At 50.3% G+C, this 19,220-nt stretch overlaps 4 protein-coding genes across 4 annotated transcripts; 3 read left to right on the top strand and 1 right to left on the bottom strand.

Moving 5' to 3' along the window:
* Positions 1-4,137: 4,137 nt before the first annotated feature.
* QC762_0021900 (uncharacterized protein) lies at positions 4,138-5,437 on the bottom strand (the record flags this gene model as incomplete). The annotated part of the gene is made up of 3 exons (XM_062883092.1): positions 4,138-4,689; positions 4,773-5,364; positions 5,427-5,437. 3 exons carry the CDS (start codon positions 5,435-5,437, stop codon positions 4,138-4,140), a joined length of 1,155 nt encoding a protein of 384 aa, XP_062749693.1.
* A 1,450-nt stretch (positions 5,438-6,887) lies between these two features.
* QC762_0021890 (uncharacterized protein) lies at positions 6,888-7,670 on the top strand (the record flags this gene model as incomplete). The annotated part of the gene is made up of 1 exon (XM_062883091.1): positions 6,888-7,670. One exon carries the CDS (start codon positions 6,888-6,890, stop codon positions 7,668-7,670), a length of 783 nt encoding a protein of 260 aa, XP_062749692.1.
* A 4,166-nt stretch (positions 7,671-11,836) lies between these two features.
* On the top strand, positions 11,837-12,855 carry QC762_0021880 (uncharacterized protein; the record flags this gene model as incomplete). The annotated part of the gene is made up of 2 exons (XM_062883090.1): positions 11,837-12,686; positions 12,778-12,855. The coding sequence occupies exons 1-2, from the start codon at positions 12,009-12,011 to the stop codon at positions 12,853-12,855; spliced, it is 756 nt and encodes a 251-aa protein (XP_062749691.1). The 5' UTR covers positions 11,837-12,008.
* A 2,021-nt stretch (positions 12,856-14,876) lies between these two features.
* QC762_0021870 (uncharacterized protein) lies at positions 14,877-15,278 on the top strand (the record flags this gene model as incomplete). Its single annotated transcript, XM_062883089.1, has 2 exons — positions 14,877-15,103; positions 15,212-15,278. 2 exons carry the CDS (start codon positions 14,877-14,879, stop codon positions 15,276-15,278), a joined length of 294 nt encoding a protein of 97 aa, XP_062749690.1.
* Between the last annotated feature and the right edge of the window lie 3,942 nt (positions 15,279-19,220).

The following is a 19,220-nucleotide window of genomic DNA, read 5'->3' as shown; positions in this document are numbered from 1 at the left end:
CAACGCTTGAGAGCTCTGAGAGTACAGGACCGCACCGAATGCACTGGGCGGAGTACCGGTCAGATTGAGGCGTGGACGGAGTTGAGGTGGCGCCATGTCGCCTCTCATGTGGTCAAGAAGAGATTCTTGTATCCCGATGGTTCCGCCAAGTTGCCCACCAGCAAAACTCAACAAAAGAAGCAATTGGGTGGCACTATGCGGAGGCTGAACCGGGAATTACGGATATCCTTCCGGAGAAACTATTCCAACCTCGGGGACAAGTTGTATCAAGCCTTGCTTGTCATGTGCTCCATGTCTGATCCGCTGTGGAAGACTGCCGTCACTAAAAGGATGCTGAAGAAATTCCAGGACTCGGTAACATATATCTATCGCAAAGTATTCCCGAGACTCGAGAATGGGTCAGATGGGAAAGATTCACATGGTAGAATGGAGAAGCTCAAGAACTTCAGCTCATGGTTGTCGCGATATGGAGTCCTCTGGGAAGTGGATGGCTTGGGGGGTGATATGGACTGGGTCATTCGAGAGGAAAGGCTCGTGGTTGAGTCCATCGAAAAGCCCATAGGTTTGTGATAGGTATGGCGTTCATCCACGACTACCTAGATCATCTGGGATGTTCCTTGTCTCAATTTCCCCAAAGGAGACAAGACTGCCAAGCTCTGTTCTGGCACCGAGGGTGGAGTTGTTGCGGGTTCACTTGATACGAGCAGATAGCTGAATCGATCCAACGGCATCCCCTCATTTATTAGCTCGTGCTGATTTTATCTCAGATATCTTCATAACAACACAGTTTTTCACCATAGTCTGTCCTTCAGCCCCGTCAGCTGTGATCCCAAAACCTCAACTCCATGACGACTTTGAACCATGCGGATTCATCCCGCATCTTGACGACAGAGATACCACGCTCTACCACGTCTTTGATAGTGCTTCACAAACTCCCTACAGACCTCACCAAGGCATTAGTGCACAAATCCAAAAACATTACCAGAAAGACCTACCTCTTTCTGAAGTCATTACGGGGGAGCCACTACAACAACACCTCAGCTGGAGAAATCGACTGCCAACCCCCTTCATTTCACTCTGGCGCACCTGGGACGCGGCTGTGAAGGATGCTATGCAGAGAGTGGCGCAGCCATGTGTTCCGGTAGAGCTCCCCGTCAGACGACGCGTATATCGATCAACACGGCAACAGATATGTAAAAATGTACGGGCAGACGAGCCCGCGGCGGGTGTACATCACAGCAGTGTCGCTTCGTGCTTTGCGAGATAGCGGAGTCTTTGTCTTGATTCTTTATCAGTACACACGCACTTACGAGTTTCCGGTCAAGGTGGAGAAACGGGTCCTGAACGACACTCGACAGTATGCAAGGACGTACATCGAGACCACGCTCCGAGACGCCCAGCCCATCAGTCCCAACGAGTGGCTCGCGCTGTACTCGATACCTGACAATGCAGTTGGAGAAATATCCCCCGTTGATAGCTACGGGGTGACTATCATATCGAAGATGAAAGTACTCGCCAACCTGGACTTTGGCCCTACATACATTCAACCAATCAGCGCACCTCTGCCTACTCCGAAACCCCAGCCTTCGCTCCGCCGGCGTCTTGAGACCTCCGCCTGTTCGTCACCGACCACAAGTACGCCAGAAGACTCCATATCTCTCCTGATGGTGGCATCCCAGTTCACTGGAAACACCTCACTAAGAGTTTTGCTTATGATCACTTTTCCGATTACTTGGTGCAGGCATGCCGGCTAACAGGCAATGAGCCACATCTTGTGTCGCCGCGCTTCATCGAAATGGCAGCCACGCGCTATGCCAAAGAGGTAGCAGGGGCACTTTGGTCTGTAGCCCGCGTCTTTGAAGTGATAGGCACCAGATCAAGACAAGGTTCACCACGTGAATGGACCCTGGGCATTTATCTGTACAAAGGCCTTTTGATCCTTCTTACCTTTGGGGATCCCTTCTGGGAAAAGGTTGCCACACCAAGACAGATTGCCCGCTTTCAAAAGCTGGTGGTTAGGGTGTATCGGGAAGAGATCCTGGAGAAAGGGCCGGCGTGGGCAACATCTAAGTCAAAGATTATTCGGTTTACGGCGTGCTGGTCAACAAGGGAGTTCTGTCGCGGAAGCATGTCTGCAGTCGCTTGCCCATTGACTGGGAGTTGGATAAATGATTGGTTTTTGGGGGTCATCTCTGGCCTAAGTGTGACTGGTACGAGTCTACCTACCGGTACGTCTAGCGTTGGACTCAACGTTGGACTCAACGTTGGGGTCAACGTCGGGTTTCAAAATGTTTTGTGACTAGTAGATGTGACTGGTATCAAAACTACTTTCTAATCCTCGGTGGTCATGATAGTGATCATTGTGGACATTCAAGTAGGTTGTTACATTGAAGGATTTCCGAACACAAAAGTGTCGCAGCCTGCGTTGAACTGGGTACGGAAAAACCACGACAACGATCTAATAATTGTCAAGGCTATCAGGACTACCCCAGCCGTTTGATATTCGTTCTCGCATCCTTCATCCTTGCTATCATCGTCAAAATAATGTTCGATACACTGCAGTCTAGAATGCTTTATTACCAATTCGTACGTACCGCGCACCGGAACGCCAATCTTCTTTATCTCGTCGGAATCAAGAAATCCACGATCATAGAGAAACCCCAATAACTGGGTCAGATTCTGTTGGCTTTTTGCCTCCTCAACCGTTGGCCAATAACCAAAGTCAGGAAGTCTGTGAAGGGCTCCAACAACGTGGTGTTGGAATGCTAAGACCTTCCCCCTCCTGACCGAGTTCCATTCCGGGTCCGACATCGACATCACTATCAACATCGCGTAGAACACATCGTTTGACAGCTGAAGTGGGCTTGTGGGCGGGAGATCAGGAAGTCTCTCCCACAATTTGTCCAGGAGCTCGTTGAGAAATTGACTCCTGTCCTTTCTGCTCTTGAACCGAAAGCACTCATACCATACACCTGGATGAACCAACTGGAGGGCATGTTGCAGGCTAATCGGTCTCCATGGGCCAACATCATCATCATCATCCAGCCCCTCGCGGGGGCACCCTTTCTGTCTGGCCTGCGGCGAGCTTTGATGCTCTTCCTCTTCCCCGTCCAAATCTCGTACTAGAATCATGGTCAGGCGCTTATATATTGGCTTTCGCTTCCCTTCGGCAGGCAGAGACGCGACTCGCTTCTTCTTCTTTGGTTCAGGTCCACGCCAACCGACAGTTTTGACGATTGCCTCCCCAGGAACCTCATGCAACGCTAACCACTCATCGTGGTGAATCTTGTGTTTGTCTCTAATACCGGCAAACGGGTTGAAATATGGCTGTTCAAACCCGGCAGACATCTCCGCTGCATATTCCTGGCTTTGAAGAAACCGCTCCAGGTTGAAGACGGTAGCTTCGACCCCCAACTCAACGAGCTTTGGATAAGAAATGATAGCAATTCTCACAGCCCCTCGGTTGCGGCGCTTCTTCCTGCTCGGAAACTTCACCAACGGGTGCTTCACTCTATATTCCGCGTCGGCGCAAGCCGATTCCCAGTTATCCCACAGGGAAATGAACGGCGTTCGGATTGTATTGTTGGTGGGGTTCAGGTGTGCGTTGAGTATTTCCCCCGTGACGTACTCCTGGCCTTTTTTGACCTGGGAAGCGCGTTGCCAGGCCGTGAGGCCTATTTTTTTTGATCATGACATCTCGATGTTTCTGAAGTACCCCCATCGGGTCCCAGATGGCGGATAGGCTGTCGTGAACGTAATAAAGTGTTCTTGGTGGCCAGAGACCTTTAGGGGTCATTGGCGCGGCTTGCTCATGGTTTTTTGGTGCCGACATGTTGCCGACTCAAACAATAGATGGTGCTGTTGATTCGAGGCAATGAGATTGTCAAAAAGATGAAAAAACGAAGTGAAACAGGGAAAGAATCTGATTTTCCAAGACAGAGCACAGACCAACCCCCACCCAAAACTCAACTAAGGGGCAAGGGTTAGGGGTAAGTAAACAAACCCTCGGGGGGGCATTCTGACCACCAGTCAAAAGCAAAAAGAAGTGCTCCTTGCTTTTGGTTGCTTAAGACGTACTCGTAGGAGACGACCTGTTTTCGAAACACACAATCATGTCTATCTACGACGAAAGGCTTCCTATAACTTGGACCAGAAACTTGCAGATGTCTTCCATCTCCTGATCTCCCTCGCTCCTAGCATGAGCATTGCTCCCGCTGCCAAAACACTCCCTGAGAAAACTTGTGCTCCAACATAGGATCCACCCCCAGCAGTGATGAGCCCGCCGGCTATCGGCGACCCGATCAGAGAACCAATGCCGACAGCACCAAAAACGATCCCCAGTCGTGATCCCGCCTTGCCCAAGTCCGAGTTCAACACAGCCACCGCCGCAGGCATCAAGGACTGAACGCCGCCTACAGCGATGCTGTACAAAGCTGTCCAACCGTATAGCCCGGCTGTTGAATGCACGGCAATCCAGGTGTACATGGCCAACGCCGAAGCCAACACTAGTGCGATGAAGGCATTAAGAGTACCGAACAACCTGGCGAGGGGTGTTGGCAGCAGTCGGCCTACAAAGCCGATTCCGTTGAGGGCAAGCAACAGGTTCAGGGAGTCGGTGTAGGTCATCCCATTGATGTCTCGAGCATAGGAAGCGAGGTAGAAGAATCCGAAGAAGACACCCATGAACGACTGTAGCCAGTTTCGTCAGCTGAATGAACAAGCTACCTATGAACAATTTTGGCTTTGGCAGGAATAGAAAGAACGAGACATACCAAGAAGGACCCAGCAACAAACAGACTGAACGCAGCTTCTCTAAAAGCAGTGAAGTCCACCATTGGCAGTGTCCTCTCGCCCTTCGACGGCAAATCTCTCGGCCGCACCACCATCATCGCCAGCGCCAGCGTGCCAAGTTGAATGAACGCAATCGCCCTCAGCGTCCACCCAAACCCAATACTAGGTAACAATGTCCTCGCCATGCCAGTGTATATAAGACCGCCCACAACACTCCCACAGGCTGCGATCCCCATGGCGAGCGGCAGCTTGCGCGCAAAATAGGTTGACATGACCGTCATCATGGGTGTGAGCAAGCATCCGTTGCCAATCCCAATACAGACTCCTTGGGCCAACAACAACTGCCAATAGGTTGTGCAGAGCGACGTCATGAAGCACCCAAACACAATGAGGAATGAACCGAGTGTTGTGATGCTGCGGAAGTAGCCGGCATCGGTCAGGCGGCCGCTCACGATGCCGCCGAAGAAGAGGAGGAAGACGGCGAGGGATCCGATCCAGGAGATGTCGGAGGGGGGCAGGTCAAGGGTTGAAACGTAGTAGGTTTGGAAGATGCCGAAGGATATGATGATTCCCCTTTATTTGCTGGTGAGCAGGCCAAATTGAGGGTTGAAGGATTATGTGTTGGTTATACGTACCAGCTGTTCATGATGACGAAGAATCCGGCCAGAACTGGATTGTGCGGGATGAGAATCGACAAGAATCGTAACTTTTCACGGAGACAGGAATCGTAACTTTTCACGGAGAAACTTACCAGATAGCCATGCCTTCAAACCTCCGTCTGGCGCTGCATCGCTGGTGGTTTCCACCATGTCGACAGCACACGCGGGCTGCCGAAAGTCGGAAAGAGGATTTGCGTTGGGCATAATGCTTTGCAGTCTGGCCCGAATTTTCCCTGTGTACTCCGAGATGCAATGAAGGAGTTAAGAGATGTCTCCAGGACTTGGAGGATCCCCTCGGTCTATTGGGGCTTCGAAGCCAGAGAAATATATCCGCCCGGGCTGTGACCCTGTAAGGCCTCGGTTGATCGTTTAAACACGGTAAAGCATGAAAGGTCTCCAGTCTTATCCATCATTTCCCTGAGTCTAGCCTAGCCCATGAACTGGGCCAGGATGATAATGGAGTAAACACGTCTCGTGTCTGGTAGTGGTGTTGTATCCGCAGTGGCTCTGTATCCAAGGCTCCAAGCACCTCCCTTTCCACCACAACACTATAGATCTCATACTTCGAAGCCACTCACCTTCCAAAGAGGCCCTATTTCAATTTCTTCCCATTTTTCCAATTTTCCTCCAACGACCGTTCTGGTTGAAAATCACGACTGTTGTCAGCTCTCTGGGGAACCATGACCCCTGTCAGGGGTCACAATTGAGTGCTAAGCCACTTTAGGATGCATATTCCGCCAAGACCGGCTGCTTACAAAAAAGCTCTTGATGCCGCATTTGCTCAAGGGAACCTTGCGCAAAGGTTGTGACGACATGTTCAGGTCTAGACCGGTACAAATTCCGGAGCTTATCTTGGGTCTTTTGGGGTGACGTCTGAAGTTCACCTTTAAGCTCAGTGGCCTCAAGAGACCTATTCGTTAGCGGAGACGACGTGGGTGTGAAATTGAAGCCTACCTACCCGTAGATAAGGGCACTTGAAGATGTGGCCTGTAGTAGAGTCTAGTATCAAGAGTTTTTCCTTTTTGGCATAGGCTTATCGGTGTTCTTGAACCTTGTACTCTCACAGCAGAACCCTGTCTGCTCTGTCCGAAGAGCAGACAGGGTGGCGGCGGGTATCCCGGAGGAAAGATCGAGCACCGAGGATCAGATGTCATCGTCCGAGCGTATACCTGGCAGACTTCGGTGACGCTTTGAAATCGAGTCTGAATCATGCTGGAGATGATTAGTTAACTCAACCAGTCCAATTATTAATCCGTCTTTCCATCGAAGGGGAAAGCAAGCTTGCATTATATCAGCAAATCCAAGAGATCCTATCTATAAGAACCGTGAAAGCTTCAAGTCGGAAACCATCTCAACCTCCAAAACTCACACCTGTCAAAGAAATCAGGGCATGCAAACAACAAACTCTTTTTAAAGTCTGAGAACCTTTCATCAGCCATGTCAACCTTCAAGACCAAAGTGTCAGTTACCCACATCGGGACCGCCACCACGATCCTCGACATCGACGGTATCACCTTCCTCACTGACCCCTTCTTCTCCCCCGCCGGCACCACTTTTGAACACGCAGGCTACGTTCTCAAGGTCCACGACGATCCAGCCCTCAAGCTCGATCAGCTCCCCCACATCGACGCGGTCCTCCTCAGCCACGAGAACCACGCCGACAACCTCGACCCTCTCGGCCGTCAGCTCCTCGACGGCAGGCGCGTGTTCACCACCGTCGACGGCGCAAACAACCTCGCCCCTCGCCCCGACGTCATCGGCTTCAAGGACTGGGAAGAGCGTCAGGTCCGCATCGCTGGCAAGCTCTTCACCATCACTGCCACGCCTTGCACACACTGGCCTGGACATGAATGCGTCGGCTTTATCGTCCACACGGAGGACTTTGGCGTCGCGGCTGATGGGAAGCCGAATGCGATTTACTTCACTGGGGATACCGTCTATGTCCCTGACCTGGCGCGCATGGCGGAGAAATATCACATTGTCATTGCTTTGATGAACCTGGGCAAGGCGACGTTTGATGGATTGCAGATCACCATGGACGGCAAGCAGGGGGCGCAGCTGTTTAAGGATATCAAGGCTGATTTGTTGGTTCCTATGCATCATGAGTCGTGGGATCATTTCACGCAGAATGAGCCCGAGTTGGCGAGGGAGCTGCGGGAGGAGGGGGTGTTGGATTCTGTTCGGTGGCCTAAGCCTGGGGTGCCGTTGAGGCTTACCTAACTGAGTGATGGGAAGGGTGGGTGCGGAGGCCTGAAGAGGATTGAGGATGCTCATATCATGTAGATTAGCGGCAGGTGCATGAGTAGAAGTCGAGCTAGTTATCTGACTCGAGATATATACATTTGCTCTGAAGTGAAGTGATGAAATAAGGCCGTGATTAATAGTTGCTAAATGTTCAAAACGACCTAGCTTGTCTAGGGCTGCATAGTCTTGGCTATGGATGCCTAGCATCTGCGGTTGTTGGGCGAATGGAAAGTCCAGGCGCATTCGACGTGTTCAGCTGTCGGCTGAGGCCTTCTTCCCCTCACCTCATCCAAATCTGACCTCAAAGCAAAGTCGAAAGCACAACCTCCCTGCAGCAAATATGGCTGTTGACCTCAAACTTCTTATATTCACCGAACTGGTCGTTGTGTTTGTTGCATGGGCCGCTGTGCTCGGTATACCATTCAGTTTGATATATGTGCTCCGATTTGGCCTAGCCAATATATGGCTGGACTCGTAATCCCAGCTCAAAGTCATAGCCTATATCACGGTGCCCTTTTTCGACACTTACGTTGAGCGCCTATTGGATAAGCTTTCCCGAGGCATTGCAGCGCGAGGTGTTGAAAGACCAACAGCCACGTATCCACAGTATCACAGGTTAAAGCACTTACAATTGGAGCATGAGAAACTGTAGGGCGGGCAATGTGTTGATTAAGCTGCAGATGTTCGATGTCCTGCTCAAAATTGGTCGGGCGACGCCCGGACCCTGATACCCCTAATACCCTGCTCTGCCAGTCACGTGATACCCTTGAATTTACCGCCCTGACAATTCAACACGAGGCAACGTCACTACCCACTGGAGGAAGCTTCTCGAATCCTGGACATTGGTTATTACTTGGATGTGTGCTATTATCGCACCGCATTTTTCGACTTTACTATGTTTTGGTCCAAATCAATTCCATTTTACAAAGCGCTTTGTACAACTGTAATTCCAGGAGCCAAAATCGCCCCGAAACCAAGCCGTCTAGCTTTGCGGCACCACTGCCCAGGTACCGTTACAAGCTGCTTTCTACCGACTCAGCAATCCGTCTTATCACGCTTCAGGTACCGAATGGTGACAATGAATACGAGCTCTTGGTGTGCTCCATGGAAGAGGTGCTACTGGCTTCAGCTCCCTCTTTCACGGCACTGTCTTACGCCTGGGACTCTGAACATGGGACCGAGCCTATCCTCTGTGACGGAGGGCTCATTTATGTGACCAGGAACTGCGTCGCTGCGCTCAGAAATGTCTGCAACGACAAAGACGCAAACAAACGAATGTGGGTTGATGCAATCTGCATAGATCAGGCAGCCACGGCCAAAGAGGAAAAGGGGCATCAGATCGTTATTATGGAAGACATTTATAAAAAGGCGACTCGAGTTCTGGTCTGGCATGGCGAGCAGGATAAATCTAGTGTTTTTGTGTGCGAGTACTTTAAAAAGGTAGCTAGGTTTAGTGGTTATTAAAAGGATAGACTAAGTCTAATAAAAGTCGTATTAAACTTAGCCCGCAAATAGCCACGGTTAATAAAGAATATAGTAGATTTCTTTTCTAGGTTATAGTTCACTAGGGTATGGCTAGTTTAGGAGGTTACTGTGACGAGCCCCTATCCAGAACCTCTGAAAGGGATACTGGTCGAAGGCACTTCTGAATAATCCTGGTTTGGTGCAGCTAAACAGTGCACAGCAAGATGTCTTGTCTCGATCACAACAGTCTAGATACCAACGATCGTGACTTGAATTGCATACTTGTCACGGCAGGCCGGACCACTGCACCATACCCACTGTGATTGCTATCAAAAGCTACAAGTGAGCTAAGCTTCCTGGCTTGGCTCGCTCCAGTGGTATATATATGGTGACGCCGCCACAGCCGTCACAACTCCCCTAGTAAGAGAAGTTAACTGCAAGAAATTCCCGTTTTTTTGCCCGTGTACTACATAATAGGCACCGGTTATACTTAATTCTTTCTCAACCGCCAAGGAGAGAACCGTATAGTACACGGCCTTAAAGTATTAGTAAAGCTGTATATTTAATATCCACTTTATCACGTACTATATTTCGATAGAAAGATCTGCTTTTTAACACGTATCCATCAAAGCAGAAAGAACAGTCTGTTGCATAAAGAGGTAGTGGTATCGGGCCACATACTTTGCCCTAATAAAAAGTGTTAGGCAGAAAATGGCATATATGACAAGACATCCGTAAGAAATGTAGACCATGATCTTGATAATCTAGGTGCTGTTTGGGATGACAGCTGAACAGACATAACAGTTATGAACTATATCGTCGGTAAGGTCGATCGCTTCGTGTTGCCGGGCATGTGATTGACGATTTGGGTGCATGTTTGAGGACGAGTTGCAGAGTCAGTTGATGTAAATCTTTCTAGATCCAAGAACTATGAGAAGATAGAAAATCAGGTACACTTTGGTTGAAGAGGGGGAGAGGGATGCCCGATCTTATACTTTTCCTAATCACAAACCTAACCATCATACTCAGTTCTTACGCCCACCAAAATAGAAACACCATCATCATGTACCAGAGAGAGTACCACGGGTCAAGGTTCCAGTGAGGGCTTGCCTAACGCGTTCACGCGTGTCGAAACAGGTCAACGTCAACGCATTGTCCCGCTACACGCCTCGTGCTTGGTCACAACTACATCGCCAAACACCCAAGTATACCGCCATCACACACAATTCACAATACATTGTACCTCCTTTCCGGACGATCCGTCCCTTAGTGTATCAGCACGCGCTCTCGGCAGGAAATGTCACATGGAGGAAGCACTGCCATCGAATCACCCCCTGAATGATGCCATCAGCTGCATGGCAGTCACATTGTGGTGCAAAGTTCTGGGACGGTCAGCTGGCTTTTCTATCTCCATCTTTGTCACCCCACCCGAGGTTAGGCTCCTGGGTGGAGAGCGAGAGGGACTAACCAGTGTGATGACGGGTATAAGTCATCTGCCCTCTGTCATGCTCGTCTTTCCCCAATTCTTTTCCCAGAAGATCCCAGGGCCTTTGCCCAAGCCAGAGAAGCAACCCCAGAGCATCCAGCCACCTTTGCGTTGTTTCTTTTCCACAATACAAGTCGGACCCGACACTTCGCCTTTACGCCGCGTCACATACTGCTTCCTATGCGGGCCACCAGTAAGCCAAGTCTTGTCGGCCCAAAGAATCTTCGCCCACTGCTCAAGGGTCCAATGCTCATGCTCTTGGCCCAGGCCTCTCGGACTGCCGGGTTCGTTCGGTAATCGGCGGCTTCTTGGAAGCGACTCGTCGGTGGAAGTCTAGTTGATAAAGGGTGCGCTTGATCATCCAGTGGCCGAAGACCCCGGCGAAGATGATTGTTGAGAACTCGAGGAAAGCCCATTCTACGAGTTTTTTTGCCAGAAACAACATATGGAACATGCTCGTTTTCTTGCTCCGGTGTTAACGACCATGGCCGACCTGTGCTCCGCCCAGCAGTGGCGTTTGGGGCACGGATAACGGTGCGGATCTGGGCTTTAGTATAATCTGTGGTGCTTTGGATCTAAGCTTGGCTTTTGTTGGCATCGAAATATAAAATTCGGACTCGCTGGCGCTCCTCGGTGGACAGCTGTTTGGTACCGCCGGATCCCTGTGGTCGCGCCATTGTATTGTTGTCATTGCTGGAATCTTGTAATTCTTTGGAAAGGCTCTCAAAAAGTGGAAAGCTGGGTGTGTTCAGCTGATTGGTTGAAAGCGCGTTGATTGCTGTGCCTCACAGGTACCTGACATGGGAGTTTTATTTATACACGCGACCACGGTAGCAAACAGGTCTCTGGAGAGGACCCCATAAGGCTGTGATTGTTTCGTTCTGGTGCCACGCGTGCCGTGAGGTCCGTCGCGCTGGAGTGGGTAGGCCCATTTCACCGATTCCTTTGTCGGTTTCCTCACTGTTCATGCAGCTCACCAACCATTTCGCAGTCCAAAAAATGTCGTGGTAGTGGTGTGGGAGCGCAACCCAAGAGGCGGGAGTGATTGGCCATGGACGCGTGAGAGTCCGCGCAGCTGAACATGGTGGGGCTGACGTTCGTGTGGCTGCTGCCCAAGGCGTCTTCGCGCCCAACCCGCGGGCTAAATGCTAAACAATTACTCTTTCTCAGTTATCCTTGCGGTTCTTGTTCCTGCAATTAAATCCCGATGCCTGACCCTCGGGCGACACTAGGAATTTGATGCTCCCTGATCCAATCCGTTGCCGTCGAACCTCCACAGAATCCCGCGATCGGACGAATCGACGCAGCTGATTGACATCCAAATCCGCAGTCGTCATCGAAAAGGCCCAGCCGATTATCTCACAATGGATGCCCAGGCAGCTACCGAGCCCAGAACTCATAGCGACTACACTGTGGGATGGGTCTGCGCTCTGCCCAAAGAACAAACCGCGGCGACAGCTATGCTAGATCACAAGCATGACGATCTTCCAAAACCACCAAATGATCACAATACGTATACCCTAGGATCAATCGGCAAGCATAATATCGTCATAGCCTGCCTACCTAAAGGCGAGATCGGAACAAATTCGGCCGCGACGGTCGCGACCTCGATGGCCAACACCTTTCCATCCATTAAGATTGGTCTAATGGTTGGCATCGGCGGCGGTATTCCATCCAAGGTTCGGCTTGGCGATGTTGTGATCAGCTCACCAGTGGGCCAGTATCCTGGGGTGGTTCAGTGGGACTTGGGCAAGGCGAAAGAAGGGGGCAAGTTCGAGCAGACTGGGTCGCTAAACAACCCCCCTTCCTCGCTCCGCACTGCCTTAACAAAACTGGAGACCGAACACGAAATGAGTGGATCTAAGATACCTCAGTATCTAGAGGATCTAAAACGCAAATGGCCAAGGCTGGCGCTGAAGTACGCCAGCCGTGATCACCTTGAGGACCCTTTCGACGTACCGGACGATCCACCGCGCAGCCAAAAAGCAATCCAGGGCCTTCCTTCCATGGAGTCTGGGGCCAAGCAAGTGGAGGACACCACGGTGAACACTGCGGTTGATGGAGATGGCGGGAAGCTGCGAAATATGCGTGTACATTACGGTCTGATCGCATCCGGTAACCAGGTCATTAAAGACGCTACGTTCCGGGATAGGCTCGACGAGAAGTTTGGTGGCCATGTTCTCTGTGTCGAAATGGAAGCGGCGGGACTAATGAACAACTTCCCGTGCATTGTCATCCGAGGCATCTGTGATTACGCAGATTCGCACAAGAATAAAGATTGGCAGGAGCACGCGGCGGCCGTGGCTGCAGCATTTGCGAAGGAGCTTTTGCAATATGTGCAGCCAAGTGCGGTTGTCGGAGAGCGTCCGGTAAAGGATATATTGGAGCACACGTTAAACCAGGGTTAGTTATTCCCCGGTCGGGGTCATTGCATATCTTCTAATAATAAATGTAGTTCACAAAGAGACATCCGCAACTCGAGAAGACGTCACCCATATCAAGTCCAAATTGGAGAAAGAGAAAGATAAAGAAGTCCTCGACTGGCTCACGGAAATCGACTACGGTCCGCAGCAAAGCGACTACCTTAAGAGACGGCAACCAGGAACCGGGCAATGGCTCCTTGACTCAGAAAAATTCAAGGATTGGCTGTCCTCCAGCAATCAGACACTCTTCTGTCCAGGTATCCCCGGGGCGGGAAAGACGATCTTAGCGTCAGTCGTGGTTGACTATCTCGGTTCAAAGTTTCACAACGACCCGAGGATCGGCATCGCATACATCTATTTCAATTTCCAGAAGCAAGACGAGCAGAAGATTGATGCCTTGCTGGCGAGTGTGCTGAAACAGATAGCCGAGAGCCAACCATCTGTTCCAGGAAGCGTCAAAGATCTCTTTAACAAGCATAAGGACAAGCGGACGCGGCCATCACTTAACGAAACCTTGACAGTTCTCCAGTCCGTGGTAGCAACGTGTTCAAGAGTCTTTATCATTGTTGATGCACTTGACGAATGCCAAACATCTGAAAGCTGCCGGAAAACGTTTCTCTCCGAGCTCTTCAACCTACAGAAAATGCATGGAATAAACATCTTTGCGTCATCGAGGTATATCACGGAGATCGTTGATCGCTTCAAAACCAGCATATCACTGGAGATCCGTGCAAGTACTGCCGATGTGGCACAATACCTAGAAGGTCACATGTCGCAGTTACCATCTTTTCTCCAACAGGACCGACAGCTGCGAGAAGAGATTACGGCGGGGATCTCAGAAGCCGTGGATGGAATGTATGTACAGAACTGGAGGGAAGAGCAGCACAGGCACTGACAGTTGCAGGTTTCTCTTGGCACAAATCTATCTTAATTTGCTTTATGATAAGATGACACCAAATGATATTCGAAGCACATTGCAAGTCTTCCGGAACCAAGGGCAAAGCCGAGGCGAGGACCAGAAGGCCCAGGTACTGAGCAGTGCGTACGACAAAGCAATGATGAGAATCGATGGGCAGATGCCGGGTCGCAAGAAGCTTGCGATGGAGGTTCTGGCATGGATCACGTGCGCGAAGAGACAGCTTACCACGTTAGAACTCCAGCACGCCCTTGCAACTAAGCCGGGAAAGTCTGAGCTTAACGACGGAGACTTGCCATGCATCGGAGACATGGTCTCTGTATGTGCTGGACTGGTAACGATCGATGATGACTGCGGCATAATCCGGCTGGTTCACTATACAACGCAAGAATATCTCGAGGGGACACGGCAACGATGGATTGTGAACGAAGAATTTCGGATAACTGAAGCCTGCGTTACCTACCTTTCATTCACTGTCTTTGAGACCGGGTTCTGCACAACGCATCGTAAGCTTGAGGAGCGGTTGCAGTCAAACCCGCTCTACGATTACGCCGCGCGCAACTGGGGACATCATGCACGCAAGGCTGCAACATCGAGTAAAGTGGTGGTGGGCTTTCTTGAGAGTAAAGCTAAGGTCGAAGCATCGAGTCAAGCACTGATGGCAGACAAGCAAAAGTCATTATACTTAAACTGCCGTCAACTATACCCAAGGAATGTGACGGGACTACATTTAGCAGGATACTTTGGAGTCACCGAGGCCGCAGATGAACTCCTCAGGCGTAGACCCGATCCAGATCTGACAGATACCTACAGGAGAACGCCGCTGTGGTATGCTGCCCAAAACGGGCACGAGGCCGTTATTGAAAAGCTGCTCGCAGCGGGAGCCGACGTTAATGCTGTTGCTGCTTCTTTTAGTGGCCGGACGGCGCTCCAAGCAGCAGCTGAAGGAGGCCATCTCGAGGTGGTCGAGAAGCTCCTCGCAGCGGGAGCCGACGTTAATGCTGCTGCTGCTTCTTTTAGTGGCCGGACGGCGCTGCAAGCAGCAGCTGGACAAGGCTATCTCGAGGTGGTCGAGAAGCTCCTCGCAGCGGGAGCCGACGATAATGCTACTGCTTATAAAGATGGCCGGACGGCGCTCCAAGCAGCAGCTAAAGGAGGCTATCTTAAGGTAGTCGAGAAGTTACTCGCAGCGGGAGCCGACGTTGATGCTACTGCTGCTTCTTCTTGGGGCCGGACGGCGCTCCAAGCAGCAGCTAAAGGAGGCCATCTCGAAGTGGTCGAGAAGCTGCTCGTAGCGGGAGCCGACGTTAATGCTACTACTAATAAAGATAGCCGGACGGCGCTACAAGTAGCAGCTAAAGGAGGCTATCTTAAGGTAGTCGAGAAGCTACTCGCAGCGGGAGCCGACGTTAATGCTACTACTAATAAAGATAGCCGGACGGCGCTACAAGCAGCAGCTAAAGGAGGCTATCTTAAGGTAGTCGAGAAGCTACTCGCAGCGGGAGCCGACGTTAATGCTACTGCTTATAAAGATGGCCGGACGGCGCTACAAGCAGCAGCTAAAGGAGGCCATCTCGAGGTAGTCGAGAAGCTGCTCGCAGCGGGAGCCGATATTAATGCTGCTGCTGCTTATGAAGGTGGCCGGACGGCGCTATAAGCAGCAGCTGAAGGAGGCTATCTCGATGTAGTCGAGAAGCTACTCGCAGCGGGAGCCGACCTTAATACTGCTGCTGCTTCTTCTTGGGGCCGGACGGCGCTCCAAGCAGCAGCTAAAGGAGGCTATCTCGAAGTGGTCGAGAAGCTGCTCGCAGCGGGAGCCTGTCATGGCACTGGCACTGGCACCCTGACCTTATCTTATCATTCACCTGCCCTGCCCCACCGAGCCTTGCAGCCTTGCACCTTAAATTCCGTGCAGGCCAGGCCAGGCAAAGCCTTCCTTTCCTTTTTCTCTTCTTTAGCTTAGTATTTCGTCAATTGAGTGTAGCTTTGCAGCATTGCCTCTCGTTTGGCCACTTCGTGACAGGTACCAGAATCTCAACAGGTGATCCAACAGGGTGGGACTATGGTCGCGTCGATGTTATCAAAACAGTGAGTTCAGAGTTTTTAATAACGGAAAGATTTGCACCACCCTGCCAGCAAACTGCCACCCCAGATATCACGCCGAGCGGGACGAGAACGGTGATGGTGACCGTCACGGCAAGTAAGTCAGCGATCCTGGGTTGAAATTACGAATGTACATGTATGCTGAGATGGACCAAGCTGTGACAACTGTGGTGACGAGAACGCAAGTATGATGTGCTATTTGTCACGGCAGGCCGGACCACTGCACCAAACCCACTGTGATTGCTATCAAAGCTACAAGTGAGCCAAGCTTCCTGGCTTGGCTCGCTCCAGTGGTATATATATGGTGACGCCGCCACAGCCGTCACATCTCCCCCTCGACGAGAGCCCCGCGAGCTGCTGCTCCAGCGAGGCCTTCGAGTGCCATTTATCATCGAGAAGAGGGCATATACATGGTAACTGAAATCTACCCACATTGCAGCCTTCGATCAAATCCATCTCCACTGTTACAACCTGCACCAGGAATGGATACAGACTGCAAGGCAGTACGCCAGAGGTGAATATGACAGGATGATCGAAGGTTGTGACAAGCGTCTCAGACATGGGTTCACTGTCAACAACAGGTTGTTCTAACAAAGAGCTACTGAGAGTAGATTGTAGACAAATGAACTTGAATTGCTTGCATGAGGAATCAGATTCCTCGACATGGGGAGCGCTGGGCACTCCCCCCTATTTATGCGAAGCTATCTACATATGTTTCTGAAGTATCTTTGTACCTTGCTCAGTGTGCTCAGTGGTCTTGGCGGCTGAGCAGACTGAGCAACCTTTCATGATCAATGTGCTCAGTGTGCTCAGTGGTCTTGGCCACTGATCAGACTGAGCAACTCCTGATTGGTCGTATGGGGGCTTATGGGTCTTTCCATCCCTGGCGCACCTCGGGTACCACCCAGTGGTTCCTGTACAGGGGTATTACGCTTGGGACGTAACACTTGACCCGACCGAGTCCTTTATATCTTAGTACTGCTAGGATTATCGGGAGAAACTTTGGGTTACTAATACGATAGAGAATTAAAGTATCTCTTTAGCGGTCCTTCTTGCCCGGACGATAACGGCATAATACATATGTAGCTTAGTCGAGGATATCCCTTCATTATTTAATATCTGTTAAAATGCAGCATTTATTCATGGAATTTCACAACACTTGTTTATGGAATTCTGCGCCCATATTGTTCTCAACGGCTCGCCCACAGCGCTCTCAACGGCTCGCCCACAAGTGCTCTCAACGGCTCCCAGGACTCCTCACCGGATCTCCGGACAGACTCTCGACTGGACCTCCGGACAAGCTCTTGACCGGACCTCCGAACAATGAGATATGAGAAGCATCATGAGCGACTCGAGCACCTCATCGACAATGAGATCATAGATCCAAGTTACTGAATAAGGATGATAAGGAAGTTCAGGTGCTCATAAAGAGCCCTCTTCCAATTGCAATGGTTTTCCTGCTTCTTTCTTTCCTTAAGAAATATAAGTCAAGACAGTCAATAAGATTGATCATTTACAGTATCTTATGAGACTACAACATCTCAGTTCACTACTCTCTGTATTTGCAGGTAATACCTGTTGCACTTTCTTCCTTCGACAACCGCGTCGTCGTACTTAGCAGCACAGTCTGACACTCGCCAAGTTCTTGGGTAATTGCTTCACCCTCCTGAGACCCCTGTAGTCACAGTGCTCTCAGCGACCCCATTCTAACAATATCTATCTTCGGGTTAACTATAGTATAAATTTCGTTAAGGAATGGGTCGATTCTAGGACCTGCTTTATTATTGAAATGGTGAGAAAACACTCAAAAAAACAACCACAACACCACAAATATATCCTCAGTATGTCCCTGAATGAACGCACCTGCGTGACAGTGGCTCGCTCGCAGGCCGCACTTCACGTAGGACAAAGAAAAGACTCTGTGGGCTCGCAGGCCACACGATAAGCACCGGATTGGCCTGATCAGAGGGCCAGAACTGCCTGCACGCGTGCAAAGCACAAAATACGAAGAAAATAAAAGTCGATATCCTGTCTAAAGCAGAATGTCCGAAGCAGGCCGCTTATATTTATGGCCCCTGAACCCCCCAAATCCTCAGGGAGCTCCACTTCCTTACTCATACCCTCAGGCCTGTGGCCGCACCCCAAACCATTATACATGACCCTATGGAAGTGGGAGCTGTTCAAACTATCTGAAGTACACGTGTCTCAAAGTTTTAAGGCCTTAAAGGACAGCGGCAAGGGGCGGTAGGATGACCAGGACATAGGCTGTGTCACTGATGAAATTTATATATCTATATAAAGAGTTACTTGCCCGTCAGGTCAACCATTGTCCTTAATATATAAGATTACAGCGCTTTCCCTCGGTGAAAAAGCAAGCAATCGATCAAAACCAATTTCACACACAGACTGGGACGTATAGGTTGACGTAGCTGTATATCTGAACGTAGCTCAAAGAGCTACAAACAGGTCTCGCGGCAGCGAGATGCAAAGTCATGCAAGTTGCACTGGCCCGTGCTCTGCACTTGGTCCGAGAAACGGTCGTGGACAGCGTATCTGTCTCTCCCATTCAAGGGATGAAATTCCCAGTCGATCCTCGAGAATGGATTCCAAGAGCCATAGTAAATAGTAAGCTCTTTTGTATAGACGGCAGATAAGTAGTCTTCTGTTATAAATTTATGGAATTTACTGAGGCAAGACGACGTGTTTAACTAAATCTTCAGTAAAACGCATTCCTTAAGATAGCACACAGATAATGATTATTTTCGGTTTTAGAGATCGGAGTGGTAAATGTCCACATATGCAAAAATTATGCTTTATGATTATTCCGCCTGAGAGCCTGAAAATACGACCTCAATGTACCGAGTACCTATGTTTTTTACCGCCCGTTTTATTTTCGATTTTTGTTTTCTGTTGGCGCTTATGCTTCAGGTTCATTGGAACGCTCAGGGGTGTAAATGCAAAAGATAGGGAGAGAAATCATCCTCAATTTTGGCAGTATGTCTTCCGAAATCTGGATCGGATTTCCCTGGAAATAATAGTCTGGGTTGCAGGTGAATTTTCTGGGGTGTGTTTTTGGGATGGAGCAGAGGTGGGATAGGAAGCCTGTTTGGAAAAATGTCGTGGTGGCGGAGGGG

This window comes from Podospora pseudocomata, assembly GCF_035222375.1.
Source record: "Podospora pseudocomata strain CBS 415.72m chromosome 1 map unlocalized CBS415.72m_1, whole genome shotgun sequence".
Classification (NCBI taxonomy): domain Eukaryota; kingdom Fungi; phylum Ascomycota; class Sordariomycetes; order Sordariales; family Podosporaceae; genus Podospora; species Podospora pseudocomata.
This window is presented reverse-complemented; position numbering and strand designations above follow the sequence as displayed.